Raw genomic sequence first — 19272 nt, forward strand, 5'->3', positions numbered from 1 at the left:
TGGCTCATTGAAGTGCTCGGTAAAATTAATTTATAATAATTAACCCTTGAATTTATTGCAAGACTTTCACATACACACACAAAACCTGACATCCCACAATGTTAAAGCCTTCAATCCAAGATTTTCTTTCAAATGCTGCTGTCTTACAATAGTTTTACTATTTACTAAGCTGCCATAAGTCTTAGATCTCTCTAAAATGTGTCTGTTAATGTTCCAGCTGAAATTACACTCAGATCATGGATTCTGGCAGGCCTGAAATCTCTTTTGTTCCTAACAAGCTGTTTCAATGTCTGTAGCATTAAAATAAATATCCCCACCCCTTTGAGGAAGTGTACTTTTCTACATAGTCAGAATGCAGGAAATGGGACTTCCCTCTAATGTATGCAATAGGTCTATGTAAATCTTTTATTAATTTTTTACCCATAAAATAAAGTCATATTAAGGAGAAAAATTGAAAAAGGCAAGGAATGTTTTACTCTTACTTTTTTGTGCATACTGGGGACCCCTCTGAATGTCTAAAAAGGGACCAAAAAATAAATTTTGCATAATTGGTCAGCCTAGCAGATAGTTCAGAATATACTGTATGTGCTGTATACTGACCTCAGGTTTACTGAAGTACCTTTGCTCCCTCTTTATTTCCAAATCCATTATCTATTATGCATGCAATTTATCTTACCCACTTGCACCTGGGTGAAGGTTTCACACCAGGCTACCATTTCATCTTACCTTATCTCTTCTTTCTTGTTGTTCTTTTGCTTATACATACCTCAGTCTATCTGTCATTTCCATTTGCATATTGGCTGTTTTCTTGTGATGATGATAATAGTAGGAGCACTGATATCCAAATACGGAATAGTTGGTCAGAATTGGTACTCACACCTGCCAGAGTACTCAGCAATAAGCTTATGAACACACACGGCCTCTGGGGCTGTTTCTGCCTCATGTTCTTTTCAAAACTGCAGGGAAGGCTGTCAGCATTGTGGTACTGCTTTGGATGCTGTGTAATTTGTTATAAATGAGTGTTTGTTCCCCCTCCCCCTCTTGTAACAAATAGTCCCAAACTTTGATGCACCACAAACTCTGTTCATCAAAAATAGCAGATGTTTTTCATGCCACTAGGGTTCATGGGAGTATAAAGCCATCACCGCTGTATTGTTCATGCATTATTGCAAAGCAGTCAGATTCCCAGTGATGTGAAGACAAAGTTTATGCAGTCTGTCATATGATTCTTAGGCCCCAGTTAATCTTCTTTTTTTATTACATCCCATATATCCCTACTGGTTACCTCCCATAGTCTCATCCATTCTTTCATCCATCCATCTATTATTTTTCCATTTTTGTGTGTTCGTGGTAGTGCACTTTAGTAGGCTGCTTCAGTATTGTTTTTGTCTGCTCACGTGATCGAAATGAAGGTGAATCATTTCGTTTGAATAGAGTAATTCTATTTTAAAAAATCACCCTTCTTTTTGATCTTTATACAAAGTTCTCAAAAAGATTTGCAATTATAATGTAATGATAATCAACTGTACTGGCTTTAATGGAATGGTTTAATAGAGTTTATGTACTTTTCATTCTAATATATACCATTTTGGTAAATAGATATGTTACACAGTATGACAGATCAACAGTGAAAGTGTATAATAATAATATGCATTCATGTAATATAGTACTGTAATCTTTAAGAATGAAGGGCATCAATGTTAATTTTTCTATACGACCCCTACTCTAGTTTCAGAGAGAAGTGAAAAATGCTTCTCACGACTAACCCATAACATCTGTTTGGGGTTTTCACCTTAAGTGCCTTCTTCCTTGCAGTACACCATGAAAGCAAAAGGGTGCTAGCTTATGGTTTACCATCATCTGCATTATCATAACCTGAGCTGGTTCAACTAATTCACCCTCCTCAGGTACTGTAACGCTGAAATGCTGACATATATAAACATGATGTATACTTATATATTTGAGTTCCACTTAGAAAAATCACTATTTCACAGCATTTCATATAACACAAGTCCTGGTGCTTTGTGTTAAAAAGTGGACAATGTGTGAATGAAGTGATGAACCAAATAAACTTCAGTTGAAAGATACTTACATGGATCTTTGAAATCATGGCAGTAATCTTTTCTCGGCTTTTTTTTCTCTTTTCTATGGCTTCTATGGTCTCACGATTTCTTATGCACCCCGGAGGCCACTCTGGCCTCTCTCTCCTCCCACATTTTATCAGGATTTCTACATTCTACATTTTTTTTTGGTAAGCAGAAAGTAGAGAGCAGGAGCAATAGTGGTAGTATGATGCTGGAAAACGTAATCACAAAGGTATCTCAAATAAAATACAGTATAAAAAATAAATATATAGCATATAAATATGAATATATAGCATGATCTTTATGTTTGTTACCTACTTCTCATATTTGTTTACAAAAAGTGCACTTAAAGAAAAAACTTAATCTGAGCATCAATGTAATTAGTTATTTTTTTCCCCACCTCCACACTGTGAATCTTTAGCACTGTACAGTAGGTTTATGAGACATGGCTCCACTAGCAAAGCCTGTACTGTATTTTAAGTAAAGGATTTAAGCAAGAACAGTGTGTCTTGGGCTTAGATTGCCATGTTTTATGGGGATGCAGGTATTTCTTTTTTTTATTGTAAAACCTTAGAATTGTACCTTCCACACAGCAGGTGGGTCTATTTCTCAATCACCATAGTTACCACAGCCATTTAATAGAGTCTCCACCTCAGACGCTTACTCCCACACATTTTATTACATTTGAAATCCTCTCTGAATATTGTGGTGGGACTATGTCATCAATCATGCATCTGCATATCTTCACATGGAGATGTCTCCTCCCCAGCAAAAACTGGTCAATTTGTAGGCAATTAACTAATACAGACAACACCTCTACAATGCTTCTACACAATCACTTAATGAAAGCTGCCCATAATAACAGGAGAGCACGGCCACGCTGATACATAAAGGTGTTTCCAAGGTTATATGTTTACATTCACAACTTGTGCTCAGAGTATTTAGAATTTCTTCAGATCTGCACAAGTCAGTGTTGTAACGCTCTGTAGACGAGACCTTGAGCGTCATATTACAAGCAAAATATCTCATGCCACTAATATTAATTACTCTATCATATTTATCCCTTAAAATCTTGGTTAGTAATTCATTAAGATTTATGAATTTTGCAGTCCAAATACAATGTGCAGTAAGTAAGTAAGAAGATTTAAATGAATGCAGATTTGCTTCTCATTCACAGGCATACCCCAGTTTAGCCACAGGACACTGAAACAGAAAGGCCAGTGTATTGGGCGCGCGCACGCACACACACACACACACACACACACACACACACAGAGTGTTTCTCTATGGCAAAAAGGCTTCCTTAGACACTTGCAGTGTTGTGTGTTTTTATTTATTTATTTATTTTTTATTATATGTATGTAGCGTACTGTCACAAAAAAACTTTATAATAATTTTTTTGATAAACAACTGTGATATACTGCATTGAAACTAGTTTTGTCCTTTTTTTATTGTTTCTGGAGGGAGTGAAAATGTTGCTCTGTAATAAATAAGGCTTTAATTCTGATAGTTATTACTTATTGACTGCCTTAATTGTGGCAGGTCTGTTGTTTATATCACAGCTTTGAAGTGAACGTCTGGAGAGAGTGTGTCATCTACTTACCCAGCACCAGAGAACCACATATTCACACAGATAAATCGGACAGTCCCTTTGGACAGAAAAATTGTGTTGTAAACAGGTTTGAAGTGGCAGAAAGATTGCTAAAGAAAATGTGCTCTGAAAAGGAATCGAAAGAGACTCAAATGTCATTTTATTATTCAGTGGAATTTTGTCCAATGTAGCTCACGTTGTGTTAATGTCTGTAATCAACATTTTGACAAATCCTGCTCAGATACTGTACTTGTGCTGCTGAAACTAGAGGTGAAGGAAGAGAGGACATTAATGTTTCTATTTTGAGTTAATGGGCTGTAGCTGAGTCCTTTTTGCATTTTCCTGTGCTTCAGAGGAAGTTAGCAGAAGTTTTCCTTTTAGAAGGCTCAAGACAAGCTGTCATTTAGCTTTCTTTCTAAAGGTTTGCGGTAGTATAAAGTATGGTGTGAATTAAAAATAAAAAAATCCTAAGAGTGTAGCTTAGTCTAAAAGTTTGCATATCACCAGGACATGATTTGTACACTTGGGTTAAGTTTGTTATAGTGAGCACTCTTGTCTTGTAACTGACAGAAGCCGGGTTTAAAACTGTTATTGCATTACAAAACGATGTGATGAGCGACGCAGTCTTGAGTGACGCAGTCTTCCTGCTCTTCTGCAGAGCTATCTGTCACATAAAGGCCATGGACTTGATTTGTTAGAACTGCTTTACTAATGGAATGTGTTGAAGTGAACAAATTCATTAACATTTTTAAATGTTTACCACATTGTCCTTGACTAAAAATGTGCCTCTTTGTCAGTTTGTCAATGTCACTTGCTGTGGTCCTGGTGCTTTGAATGCCAGAATGTTTTGATGAAGTCAGGGCTGGTTTCCATTAATCCTAAGAGGGATGTTCTTAAAATCAAATGCATAACACATGCCGTGAACAATATTTTGACCCCTGACATACATTTTATAGTTTTACAAATGACCCAAACCACCAGCCCCAAGACAAGCCTGGTGTCCCAGTTACAGGGACGGTATAAGGTTCTTCTCCCCTCATTTGACCTCATACAATAGCATCTGTAGACAGAGTGAAACAAAATGGTGGCTGGTTTGGTTTTACATGGCTCTGGCGTCACACGCAGGATCTCTAAAGAGGCAAAAATCATATAATTTTGTCACTGTCCAAACATTTAAGGATGTCACTGTATACACGCGTAGACAAATAGTTGCTACACTTCCATTAAAGAAAGAAAACCCACAATAATCACTGAACTAACTTTAAACTCACAAAAGTAATACTGTACTTCATGGAAAGTGACCTGGACTAAAATGATGGAATGATGGGGGCTTTAAGGTAATATTTTGTTGTTCAACCACAACTTTTTTTTTTTTTGCCAATTTCAGGCAATTAATGGCAATTAAGTTATTTCTGTAGCTCTTAATGAGACTTCTGCACCTGTCAACAGGTAGTTTGCAAACAAACTGCTCCAGTTGTTTCAGGTTTGAAGGTTGCATTTTTCTGAATGTTTCAACTCTTTCCACAGAACTCATAGACAGCTTCTTCACATAGTCTAATTTTTTTGTCCTTACCGTTCTGGTGGGAGATGTGTTTGGGTTTTATCCTGTTGCAGGACCATGATCTGCGACTGAGCCTGAGCTTCAGACGTATGTTTACATTTTACCAGGAGGTTTCTTGCCTTGATAGTCTTGAGATTTCATTGTATTCTGCACAGATTCAAGACACCCTGTTCCAGATGTAGCAAAGCAGTTCCAGAACCTTCTTGTTATACAGTATTTACAGTGTTCTTTTCTTTGAAAGCTTCACTTTTGCATCTGTGAACATGATGTGACTTGTCAAAAAGCACCAGTTCTGTCTGATGGACCTTCTTCAAAAAGCAGTCTGGCTTATGGAAAAGTCTGCTTGGAGGTGATTTTACAGGCTGTACTGTTAACATGCTTATGGATCATTTTCTTTATGATCTCCTCAGACAACTCTTCTGCGTTGCTTTCTCTGGTCCAGGTTCAGTGTGGTACACACCATGCTACCAAACAGCACAATGACTACCTTTCTTCATTTAAATAGGCTGAATAGCTTTTTGCGAGACTGAAGACACCTGTGATGCTAATTAGTTATTTGCAGTCTTTTCTAGAGGTACCAACTAATTTGTACAGGCCATTTTTATTTTTTTCTTCTTTTTTTTTTTTGTTGATTCGTGATTCAAAGGCATTGTCTGATTTTCATTAGCATTATTATCTACTTATCCATCTATTATTATTTACTCTAATTATTATATAATATCTTTTTTTCAGTATATAGTCATGTCAGTGAGCAATGTGGCTTTTCCCTTCTTAATGGAAGGCTACCAACAAACTAATTGTATGTTCTAATGTTCAATTTGTTAACATTTAGGACTTACTGTGAAAGATCCACTCAATTCATGAAAGTGTATGTTTATTTCAAGTGAAAATCTTGAGAGTTAATAGGCTTGTAATCGATCATTTATTCTTAATTGAAATTTATTTATGGCAGCCACAGTGGCTGCGTCTGGGTTTTGAATGTTGCCGCCAGTCTGTGTGTGTGTGGAGTTTGCATGTTTTTGTTATAATATGTGTATTTCCTTTGCATTTTCTGGTTTCCCCCGAAAAAAATGTTGTAAGATTGGTGTTTCCAAATTGTGTGTAGCGCATGATTGGGTCTCTCTCTTTCTCTCTCTCTCTCTCTCTCTCTCTGTATGTGTGTGTGTGTGTGTGTGCCTGTACTTTGTGATGGGTTGGCACCCCATCTATTTATGGTTGTCTGAAATATTTTCATGAACAGGAGAACAATTTAAATTAAAAACCAATATTTATTACTAGTATGGTTGTTTAGAAGATGCAAAAGCGTGTCTGTATGTGTATGTGTGTGTGTGCGTGTATTGGTCAACACAGTTATACACAACCTTTATTCACTTTAATTAACTTTCTTAGGAAAGAACAGAAAAGCATTTATTGCCATGATAACAGTCTCATACCACAGCTAAGAAACCAGTTTCTCCTGTGAATGTTTCCCTGCATGCAGTTTTTCTGACATTTATTAAGAAATCTTTAACTCTTTGCTGTTTAAAATAATGGTGTTTTTTGAGGCCTGGTGGAAACATAAAATGCAAAATGCAGGTTTCCTGCAAAAGGTTGCAATTAGAGTTGGCATACCAGTTGGAAACACAATGTGTTGGCAAAAGTGTTAGCAGTTTCTTGTAAATGTTTTACAAACCGTAAATAAATATAGAAAGTGGTATCACTTTTAAGACAAGAAATGGATACCTTTTGATGGTATTTTTGCTCCAGAGTAATTTGTATTCCACACACACTCGGGTTTCATAAACCCAGGTGCAAAAATTGTAAAAAAAAGTTATAAAGTCTGACATCTACTGACCTTTTCGAATACTGCATGTTTTCAGTGTCTGTGTAGTCTTGGTGTTCAGTCTCTCTGTACAAATGTACTAATGTAAAATGTTGACTGATAAATGTCCCTGTTTTTCTTTGTGATAAAAACATTCAGTATTGTTGTATTTTCGCCACAAGATTTGCTTACAGTTGTGTTTCTTTCTTCTTTTTTTTTTACATTTTCCCCTAGAAGTTCTAGATAAGCAGCATTGTGGGGTAACAGATTCCTTGTCACAGCTTTATGGTCTCTGTTTTGATTCTGAGCTCATGTTAATGTCGTTGTGGAGGTTTGCATGTTCTCCCATGTTTGTGTGGGTTTTCTTTGTCCAAAACACCCAGATGGGTGTTTTGGCTAAGCTTAAAATGTGCTGCTAGGTGTGAATGAGTGTGTGGCTGTGCATGGTGAACTGAGATGGTCTGGCATCCCATTTGGCTTTGATTCTCCCATCCTGCTCCCAGTGTTTCCAGAATTGGCTCTGAAACCAGACCCACACCGACTGGGCCAAAAACATGAGTGCTGAAAATGAACGAATGATATTTCTACATTACCATCATCATCATCATTAATAATAGCAACAGCAGCAAAACAGGTTCTTCTACTACTACTGCTACCATTACAGATAACAACAACAACAATAATAATAAATATTACTACATCATAATCATGTTGGTAACCATAAATACAAAAATACATGTATTTGCACTAAATTTTGGGGCATTATGCTGTTCCTGTAAATGCCACATTGTGTATTTAGGATATCCTTTTTTATTTTTTTATTTTTTTGTCAACAGAAGAAAGAAAATGTTGATTATTTTTTTTTGTTGTTGTTGCATACCAAGCATCTTTTTGCCTTGAATGGAAGGATGCTGGAGGACCTACTTTTGTTGAATTTATTGTATTTTTTTAAATTAAATTTAATATTTATTTATATTATTTATTATAAATATACATAAAATATTGGGATATTGGGTTTTACAATCTGAAAGCAATGAGGCAGAGATTTGATTAACCATAATGTGCAGCAGTTTATGACTTTAATTGACTTGTTTTGAATAATCAAATTTAGAAGCCCGCACACGATGCATATCTTTTCATTTCTTATATAAAGGGCCTCCAAGAACCTACATTTTCACGAGTAACAGCTGTGTCTTTCTTACGGGAACATTGAATTACTTGACTCTAGCCATGCGGCGGGGGGCGTGACGTCAAACGCACGGTGAAAAGTGTACGTGCTATGCGAGTGTGGGAGGGGTTACGTTGCAGCGCGTGCGTCGGAAGCGCACGGAGCAAACAGAGGGGGCGGGAGTTGTATAACTGAAGTCAGAGATTGGCTGTTCAAAATGAATGACTGGTATGCCCCGCCCCGCCTGTGAAGCATGGCATTTTGTCGCACATACGTCGGGTTAACTGGCTGTTACAGTATTTTGGAGAGGTGTTTTTGAGTAGGCGTTAGAGTTGGACTTTTCGTTTGTAGTGAGTGAACAGTGTAGATTTTTACCGCTCAGGTTTTTGACTGTTCTCAGCGGTGTTTCAGTGAAGGCAGGAGTGCACAATGGTGCTGAAATCGGAAGCTGCAATCGGTGAGTGAGAGTCTTCCTGTTTATTATTTATCTGTTTGTTTTTTATCTTCAGCGTTGAAGCTTTCGGAGGAAAAGTGTTACCAAATCATGTGTCTGATTTAGATGATTTTATAGTTTATATATTTATGTTAAGACTTGTCTACATGTCTCTGAACATGCAACAGGTTCGTGCTGTTTTTTTTTTTTTGTTTTTTTTTACAGCAGATGTGTTGAACTGGTGAGATACAGTAGTTGGCAAGAGTAATGTTAAACTGCCCAATTGATTTTCTTTCTTTTCTTCTTTTTCTTTGCCATTGTACCAAATATAATATTTATTATTATTTAATATGAAGTAAAACTTCAATAAAAGTCCATACACTGAGTTTCTTTGCCCAAATTCAGATAAATGTATTGTTTTAAATGACCTTAGGTTGACCTCTGATATAGAATACATTACAGTTATAAATACAACTTAAGCTTTTCTGTAACTGTGCTTAACACTGAGGTTATAACAGTCGGTTGGCTTTTGCTTGTCAAGTTTTCTGTTTTGGTTGTTACAAAGTTTGTACAAAGTTTTCAAAAGTCTCTAGAAAACAAATGCCAAAGTCAAGTCCTTCGCATAGTATGAATTTTTCCAGTGCAATTATAACCCCAACAAAATAGCTGTATAAACAGCCACCTTTGCTTTACCACAAAGCCTGTTTTAAGTGTTGCATTTAGATTTGTGGTTCAGTGGTTGGGATGGTTGACGCCATCGCATTTAATGCACACACTTGTGCATTTGCTATTTTTAGGTTTGTACTCTGCTCTTTCGAGCTAATCCATTGGCATTCTGCTGAAAGGGTTGCCATGGTGCGTCAGAGATAGAGAGAAAGCATTTCCCAATTTTCCTTCCCCCTAGTAGTAGGATGGCTGTGTAATTCAAACTTATCTGGCAAATTTAGTCTCATGTGGGAATGAGTAGACAACATAATAAATGATAAATGTTGTCTTTGAAAGGTAATTCTCTTTAATAGTTTCTGAGGTACTGCAGGCAGACTGGAACAGAAATGAAAATGTGGTTCAGTTCAGTGGTTGGGTGATTCACTCCCGGTTGCCATCACACATTGTAAACAAATGCTTCTGCTTTTAGTCGTTTTCCCCTTTTTTCGTCTTCCACCATCCCTTTTTTGGTGTTCTGCGCCGTGAATGTGTCCAGACAGAAGTTATTCAGTGCATTATTACATTACAAATTGCAAAACACTTTCCTGTGATCAGGTAACCTATTGACAGATTTATTTGAATGATTAGAAACGGTACAACTGCTGTATACTGTTGCATGTCTAAAATGTTTTCTCTACTGTATACTCACTAGAAAACTGTACAAAAAAGCTTAGTAGCAATAATGTTTTTTCTTTGTGTGTGTTTTGTTAAATAAATTGTAATAAACTAGTGTTCCATGAAGGAGAGACATAGAAATGACCAGGGTTTTATATAATTTAACAAGAATTAATAAGCTAGTTATTAGTGATGGAGATTTCAAGCTAAAATTCTACTTATTGTTCTCTGGGAACTATTTGTCAGTTATTCAAGGATCACGCCCACAACACCAACCCAACCCCCACTCACACACACCACATGCCCACACACATAGAAAACACAAGACAGTTCATCTTTTTTTTTACTTAATTTATTTTAAATTGTGTGAAACCCCCAAATGAACTAATCCAGAACTGTCTATCTAACTGTCTAACAAACTGCTAAACCAAAGACCCTATCAAAATGGGTATAATGAACGCCTCCTTTTTCCCAAGAAACATAGATAAGACTATAAATCATTTATCTTCCTTGTTTCACAGAATTCTGACTCTTCAGGCTTAACAGAAAAAAAATCATATGTGGCAATGCACAACCTAATACGGAAAAATTAACTTCGTAACAGTAATGCAGCTCAACGAGTGCTTGTGTGAGTTTATCGTTTCACTCAGATCACAACAAAACTTACATCATGGGAAATGTGCACTGAGGTCAGCTGAGCTGTAACGTTAAGCATGCTGGTAATGATTTTTAACATGCCATAAGTTCTGAACATAACCGAGTGGCAGGAAAGCTAACATGCCCTTCATCATAATCTGTACGACATTGAAATACTGTTTCTGCTGGTTTCATATTTTTTTATTTTCAAAAAATATGAAATTCTGCTGATTTTATTTTATTTTATTTTTTTCAGAATTCGACTGAAACATTCTGTCTCCTAATTTACAGGGAAATACATCCAATCAAATTTTTACTTCATTTAGTAAAAATTAAAATACATCCAATTAAATTTAGTTATAGATAAATAAATAAAAAGAATATCCATATGATTAGGAAAAAAGGTGGGTGCACAATCCAAAAAAAAACTTCAATGGCTGTGTTTTTTGCATGTTTCTGCTGTTTTAGTTTCGCTGTAGAGAAATAATACACTGCCCTAGTTACTCTGTTATTACTGTGTGTCTCTAAAGCAAGGGAATCAGTTGCTCTTTGTTTTAAAGAAACTATAATTGCATTAAATATTAGATTGTGTAAAATTTAATGACTGTTCAAATATTTTTTAATTATTGCCTATTCCTATTAATTCTCACTTTTTTGATTGGCTGAATTGTATCCTAACCCTGCCTCTTAGTCCAGATAGAAGAGATTTAGTCCCTTAGTTTTTTCCCCTGTTTTAGCAAGGTTCAGTAAGAAGCCAATAAAAATTTTTTTAAATAATTAATTAAGTCAAGTAGACCAATACTGTTTCTGTTTAGTATTCAAATACATGAGTAATTGAGATGGCATGGCCTTTAATTTAAATTAGGCTGCATAATTTGTCCTCTTGAACAGCTGTCATGCCAGCTGAGAAGAAAATCCTCCTGGTAAAAACGCCTGTTTACTTGAGTGGAAGAGGACATAGTAAATTTAAAAGGAATTCACCTCCAGCAGTGATTAATTATATAACCATCCCTTTTGCTTTTGCTTTGTGCTTATCTTGATTAACATTGACCATGCTAATCTGCTAATGCAAAAGCATGGGCCAGTATGAATTGACTGCAGGGACAGTGCCACATCTTTATGCAGGCTGTTTATATTATTACCCTCATGCTCTGGCAGATATGATCAACATGTCCTCACTCACCCACAACAAACTAGTAGGCTGTTCACCAGTTCACTGTTTCTAAAATAACTAATTAAATATTGATTCTGAACTTAATTTAGTTGCAACAGTTCAATAAATTAAATTGGCTTGAATAGGCATCTTGATTAATATTGCATATTATTTATTAATGCACACTGATTTCTAGCACTAGGTAAGAGCACACACAATATGCTGATTGTACAATTCTTATGATGTCTAAGTTTCTGTGAATAGGATGAGAGGGGATGTACTTGTTTGTTCTCTGAAACAGGAAGGATAAAATCAAATCCCCTGAAATGGGACCACTCTATCTATATAATTCTTGTTTTGTGGATTTTCTTTTCTTTTTTGTTTTCTCTTGTCTTCCTCATCCTGTGCAGCTTCTTTAATTTCAGCTCTCTCCCTTCCTAACTAAAATATTCCACTGTTAGTGCACAGTTTACCACTAGGTGGTGATGAGCGTTCTTTTGTATGTGTGTTTTTTTCTGTAATATATGAGGGAGGAGACTAGAGGAGGATTTATACGGATGAGTGGTTTTGCAGATATATTACAGAGAGTAAAGAGACCAGTTGTAGTAAAGCTTTATTGCCTGCACTGCCAACTTCCTGTACTCTACTCCAGCATCTCCTTCCCATCATTCTCCTCCCTCTGGGATTGGGGTAGCGGTCTGTTCTAACATCAGCTTTTGAAAGATTGAATGGCTCACTAGGGATTACTAAAAGACGCCAGGAGGTCTTGGTTCTGTTAGTGGGATGCTAATCCTGATCCTCAGATCTGAGTGGAAAGGCTGATTGGAAGAAAGCTTGCCATAATGAAGTAAAGTAAGTGTTCAGTGCAGTTCTCACTTGAAGCAGAAATACTCATATGGATGTTCAGTGTGAACAACATTTACTGAATACCTCAGACATTTTAAGATGCATATACAGATAATTAAAAAAATAGACAAGCACATATAGACACATTTTCTCCATGTGCATTAAGTTGAATGGCAAGAGTACATTGTGTCCTGGACTCAAACCCAAGCACATTTTCTCTTTTGATAAGGCTTTTGTGTGTGTCTCAATTGCGGTTTGTTGGTTCATTTGTACTGTTTGTTAGCATTGCCCTTATCAGTGTATGTGCAGGAATACTGGCTTCTCTGTTCCATGTTAGACAACAGCAGTTTGTTTGCATGTTTGGTTTTCACTAAAATCAGTGAAGTAGTTGAAGTAGTGTGAACTTTTACCACTTAATAATTTTGAAACACACAGTTCTGACTAATTCTATGTTGGAATTGAAATGTTATTTTCTTTTTAATTATAACCCAATTCCATAAGACAAACATTATCTTATTTAAAGACTTTTATTCTAAAAATGTATAAGTCCATGATCATGAAGTATTAGGCCATGTGTAAAAATATTTGTATGGTTGACTATTTTATAGAATATTCTGAACATGAGACTTTAGGCATGTATCAAACATAACTGTGGCATTTGTTTATGGAACTATCCTTAAAGATATTTATGTCCTGCCATACTATTGATATGTATGTCCTGCTATACTATAATACTATACTATTAACAACTTTTTGGGTGTGATTATAGATCAAATAGGCTGAAGCCAAGAGATGCACCGTTAATAGCACTTTCCGTCTTTTCACATGTTATGTTGTCACAGTCTTCTCTTTTTATTTTAGTCATGTCACATCGACCAGATTTGGCTCACAAACATCTATATTTGTCCAGGTATAATGGGCTGAATTATTAGGAATGCTATAATCACAGCAAGTTTAAGGACAAATAGCATGTTGGTGACACTTTAGGACTATGACTTTACAATACATTGTTGGTACTGTTTAAAGAGAAACTGCTGTGGTGGCTTTTAGTAGCATATATCACACTGCCTCTCTGAGCACACCAGATTCATATTCAGGCCTAGTCACCAAGATAATGTCCACTATAGTCAAACATTGTGATAGTTACTGTGTCTGATGGGGCATGACTTTATTGGCTCTTTGAGAATTAGCAGGTGTATAATAGATTAGCTGTCATATATTCTTGATCATTCCATGCTTCTTGATTCTAAAGATTATACAGTCTCTTTTGAAAGAATTGAAATGGCAAAGTCAGTCATTTTGTTTTGTATTTCCTGATATTTGCTACTACAAATAACAACATGGCACGTTTTGTTTGAACTGACACTTTTCTTTTTTTAACACTTGATAGCTCTGAATATCTTCTCTTTGTTAGGTGGAGGTAGAGTCATGGCTTGGGCTTGCATGGTTATTTCTGTAATAACCTCACTACTCACTAATCTTTATTGATGATTCAACACATGATGGTAACAGCAGAATAAATTCAGAATTATACTGAAACATTCTGTCTCCTAATTTACACAGAAAAACATCCAATCTAATTTTTAGGAACTTCAGCAGGAAAATGATCCAAAGTACAATGCCGACACCACAAAGGACTTAATTAGAGGAATAAGTTTTCGACTGTCAGTCACCCGATCCAAACCCAACTGAGCATGCATTTTACGTCCTGAAGAGTAGACTAAAAAGGGAAACCAACAAACAAAAACCTCAAAGAAGCTGCAGTTCAAGTCTGGAAAAGCACCACAAACATAGTTCTGTGATGTCATTGGATTGCCTGCTTTATGCATTTATTTTGAGCAATTGATATGCAACCAAATATTATGTATTGCTTAATTTTCTATACTTTGCCCCTTGAAAAGTGTGTGGTCTACTATTAAAATGTGTCAAGTTGTTTGACAATTCTAAAAGTAGTTTTAGAAAACAAAAGTTAATATGCTGATGTTATCTCATATTTATCTTACGATCTCAACCCCAAATGGAACGATATGCAGAAATAGCTAGGGTTCCCTTGTCATTATTGGCTGGATGCTACTACCATTTTTTCATCCAACAGAATTTTCCTCAGAGCCAGAGGGGCAAATATTGGTTCCACAGATATGCTAATATGTGAGCTCAAGTTGGCAGATCCAGCAGGCAGGACTTTGGATTTTTTTTTAAGGTACACAATACAATCTAAGTGGTGTGTTAGTTAAGCTTGGATCAACATCACTTTTGTTGCCTAAATTTGAAGATATGCAAAGTTAAACTTTCTCCTACACGACATGGAATTAAACTACCTCTGAATCTCCTTGTGTTAACACTCGAACTGAGTTCAACACCCGGTGCCGTGCTTTTTCCTGCTAAAAATACACGTGAGTTTGGCTTACAGAAGATCCTCACGCCACACACTTACAGATTCTATTTATTCTCTAGTGCTAAACAGCATCTGTATAGGAACAGACCCTAGATGTTTTTCTTTTTTGCCTATAGTTTGGGTTTTAGGTCAATTATTAGATTGAAGAGTCTGAATTCCAAGTCCCACAGTTTCTCATATTTAAATAATCGAGTCTGAATACTAGATGATGTGGATCTACTGTATTTTACAGTCCACCACACTCTTAAACAGGCTGATATGTGACATTCTTTTAAAGTTGGTGTTGCGTTGTGTCGGGGACATGGTTTAGATTGTCTTATTCTGCTTTTCTTCTTATCTGTTTGACAAAGCTGCTCTGATGGCAGTTCAGAATAACTCATGATGGAAAGGCCTGGTCAACATTACAGTAACCAAGCTGATCTAAGAGCTGAGAGCTTGGTTTCAAAAATAATATAAGACTTTTCTATCTGAAACTACTAAAGGTGTCTAAAAAAATGCTAGCCTCCGAACTAAATAACATAAATAACTAAAATAAGTTCAAATGAGCAACAACACATATGCAAAAATAAAGAAAAACAGAAAATAATTTCCTTTTACAAAACAAAAAAATCTTAATTTCTGTTCTGGTAAGAAATCATTTTTCTTGACTTGTGTTTATTTTCATGATCATAATTCATTACTGAAAGTTTTAACAGAATTATAATTTCTATAACAATTATAATATTGTACATTTATATTTTTCAGCGCTTGTGAAAAAGAAAAATTAAGCAAAACCATCTAGAACAGTAGAATCAGGCAGGCCATTAGTATTGTCTTTCATGAAAAGTAGTGTTTTTCAATAAGACATCTTTGCTTTGAAATGCATGCATATAATTTAATTATCTTTGTGCGAAATATACAAATACAACGGGCACAATCTTTTCCTCTTTCTATCCATTTCAACACCTTTCCTCAGCTAAATCTTTTTTAGATGTGCCACGTAGACAGAGCACACTTGAATTAGTTTAGTGGTGTGTTTGTTGGATGTCGGAGGTGGGGTTGGGTGGTATTTAAGTACTTCTAGGTATTTCTTCACTGACCTGTGAAACAATTTTAGCTAGGTTGTTACCATGGTGATTAGCACCAAGTTGTGGAGAAATGTGCTTGTGAGAATTATAAAGTAGTGTTTGGTTGTGGGGGTCATGAAAGTTTAGTTGACTCAGGATTTTTAATCATGCATTGTGAAGGATAAATTGCACAAGCATGGTCAGCATTTGCAAAAGTGCGATTATACTAAATATGGCTTAGTGCCACAGGTAAATACAGCTGTGCTGATATTCAGTATTACAATACAATCTCAAATGCGATATTGCTTTTAAACAACAGTACCAAACAAACTCACAGTTTGGATCAAAATTGCAAAAAAAAAATTTCCCCCATTAGTGAAAATAGATCCTGAAGAAACTACATTACTGTAACTTTACCGCCTTCCCTGGTAAAGGTCCTTTTGTTGAAATTTCCTTTTGTCTTTATCTGACAAGCGGTAAAATATGAGTCATAGGTTATATGTGTTTTATTTATAAATAGGTATGATTTGCCATAAAGGAAGTGAAATTTTATGTGACAATCACAGGCCAGCAGAGTGATATATACTGTGTGCAATGGCAATCCGGGATGCTTTGCAGGCCAACTACACTGTTTGTTTGGTTACCACCATAACTCTCTTGTAATTAACATTCTCATAATTCTCTTTTCCATTTCTGCAGTGCCAGATGATCTGACACCAGAGGAGAAGCAGGAGCTGGAGAATATACGCAGGCGAAAGCAGGAGCTGCTTGAGGACATCCAGGTGAGGATTTTCTTTATATGAGTTTAAAATATTCTCTGTTTAACATTTAGAGAAGCAGTTCTTTAGTTGCTTTCATGATCTTGTTTGCATATTAGTAGAATTAGGAAATATAATTAGCTATTCTAGATATTAGGATGCCGGTATGGAGGTCTGGTCAGAGATTTTTTGGGGGGGTTTTCTGTAAGATGTTAACATGTAAGATGACTCTTTTTAAATTTTTTTTTAATAATATCACAAATCACACTGCACCATGTTTGTGCTTTGACAAGAGACTCAGTAGAGCAAAAGAAAACATGTAGCACATCCAGGGTAAAGTGGGTGGGACACACATCCATCACTCAGAAAACGACAGTACCCTGTATGAGGTGAGATCTTGAGAGGAAAGTGTGCTGTGAAGCAGATGGTGTTGCCACATTGATGCATTACTCACTGAGAATGCTGATCATCATTCATTATCCTTCTTAGATTATTTGACTTGATCAGTTGAGGAAAATTTTTTAACAGTTTTGTTTTCCAACAATTGTTTTTCAATGTTTTCCATTTGCAGTTACTTGTACTAAATGCCAGTCTTCCACACTGTGTGGATAGAAAAGTTACATCTTTGCACATACTGTAAATGTTGTTAAACCTTCCCTCTGGGGCTTTCCGTAAAGATCAGTATGAGCATTTCATGATTTGTCGGTGCTCTCATTAATGGGAAACACTTTTTACTTTCAGGAGTTACATTTTGTTCATACCTTAAGGTCACCTCTTACCCTTTTACTCTGTTTCTTTTCCTTTGCCTGAACTTTGACATTGTTATACTGTTAGCACAACAGTACCCTTTTATCACTGCTCATGTTCCTGTGTTCCCGACATCATCGGGAAACCTCACAGAAATATGTGAGGAATTGTACTGTTGTCAAAGCTGACGCATTTTTTAATATTGTGTAATTTATAACAACTTTCAAGGAAACGTATCACATGAAGTTTTCTTGTGATGAACTGTATATAATTAGATTGTAAGAGTATTACTGTCAAGAGATACTGTTCAGTGTAACACTGTTAGCTCTGTGAATATGGCTCCTACATGTAAATAGTGTATTGTGAGGTAAAAAAAAATAGGTCAGAGAACTGGAGTGAACTCAGACCTTCAGACTGAGCTTTTTCAGACTGCTGCTAGAAATCTGAATGCTCTTAACTGAAAAGTCTTGTGATGTGATATTGTTTGGTGAAAATCATGGGAATGTCATTTCTATGTGAACTGTGTCATGTTTTTCCAGTAGTAGTCTTAGAAATAAGACATGAATAAGCATTAGCTTTCAACAAGAGTTAAAAGCCAAGATCAAGCCTTCACCAATCTCTGCATACTTAGCACCAACCTTTCTCATCCTAGGACTTGAATGTTGTAGTATACTCATACTGTACAGCACTACATACATCCTTTCAACACTATTTGTTCTTCCACAATCACATCCTTTAATGATCCAACTATTAAGCGCCACAGGAAGAGTTGGCTTACCTATCGAGTCAGGTTTCTCTTTTCGGGTTTCTTAATCCTTTCGCTTGGGGAGTTTTTGTCTCGCTACTATCGCAACATCTGGGTTTCATTAAAACTGCTCTGTGAAGGGTTATTACTGAAAGCACTATACAAATAACATTGTATTTGTTTCTTGCGGCAGGAGGACATGGCAGTGGAATTAACCCAGTATATCTCTGTAATCATCAACGTTTCTTAGGGATAGTGAGATTGCGAAAGGTGAGCTAGGAAAAATGAAAGCAGTGAAATCAGATGGACGCAAGTGGACAGCCCACTGTTGCCATTCTGAGACACTCATTGCCTAGCAACCCTTTCACAGGACATTTTTTACCTGCTGATTTGTTCTGTCTCAGCAACACAAGTCCCTTCCTTAATCAACTATGTCTGCTTATCTTTTCCCTTCAGAGCACACCAAACTGAACTGTTCAACTCAGTTAGCTGCCCCTGTATAATTGATCACTGATTCTGCCTGCAGGAGAGAGTGGGATTGATGAGGCATTCTTCTTTTCACAGATTATTATAGCTTCCCAAACATTGTTTTATAGCAAACAGTAAAAACAATTGTTTTATCGAATATGAAGTATTTACATAAGATTTTTAAACATGATTGCTACTTGTGATGGTGCTCGAACTATTTTTGTACAACTATGTGTACCTTCCTTCTCAACAGAGTAAATAGGGAGTATGTCTTTCATATTATGAAAAGCCACTTCATCAGAAGTCAGCTTGGGGTATTATTCCAAATTTATTTATTTATTTTTTTACCCTATTTATTGAGTGACATCAACATGGCTGTCCATAGCATCAGAATTAAACAAAGGAAAACTTTTTACCTTTAAATGCGTTCTATTTAATGTACAAGCATTAGCTGTAGTTTAATCAATATAAAAACATAGGTGTTTGTTAAATCAAAAACACTGACCATATACAGGTAGTT

The 19272-nt window shown here is 36.1% G+C and overlaps 1 protein-coding gene across 4 annotated transcripts in view; it reads left to right on the forward strand.

Annotated features, from left to right (window-relative positions):
- cyth1b (cytohesin 1b) overlaps positions 1–19272 on the forward strand; it is a 45565-nt gene that overhangs the window by 16438 nt on the left and 9855 nt on the right. For 2 of the 4 annotated variants that reach the window (XM_053511321.1, XM_053511319.1), the window contains exon 2: positions 16734–16816. In XM_053511321.1, the coding sequence (XP_053367296.1) occupies positions 16734–16816 (83 nt within the window). Of the gene's footprint in view, positions 1–8269; positions 8663–12356; positions 12600–16733; positions 16817–19272 lie in introns of those variants that run through there. The other 2 variants (XM_053511320.1, XM_053511322.1) reach the window with 2 other exon arrangements.

The sequence above is a fragment of the Clarias gariepinus genome, chromosome 14 (genome assembly GCF_024256425.1).
Source record: "Clarias gariepinus isolate MV-2021 ecotype Netherlands chromosome 14, CGAR_prim_01v2, whole genome shotgun sequence".
NCBI classification, from domain to species: domain Eukaryota; kingdom Metazoa; phylum Chordata; class Actinopteri; order Siluriformes; family Clariidae; genus Clarias; species Clarias gariepinus.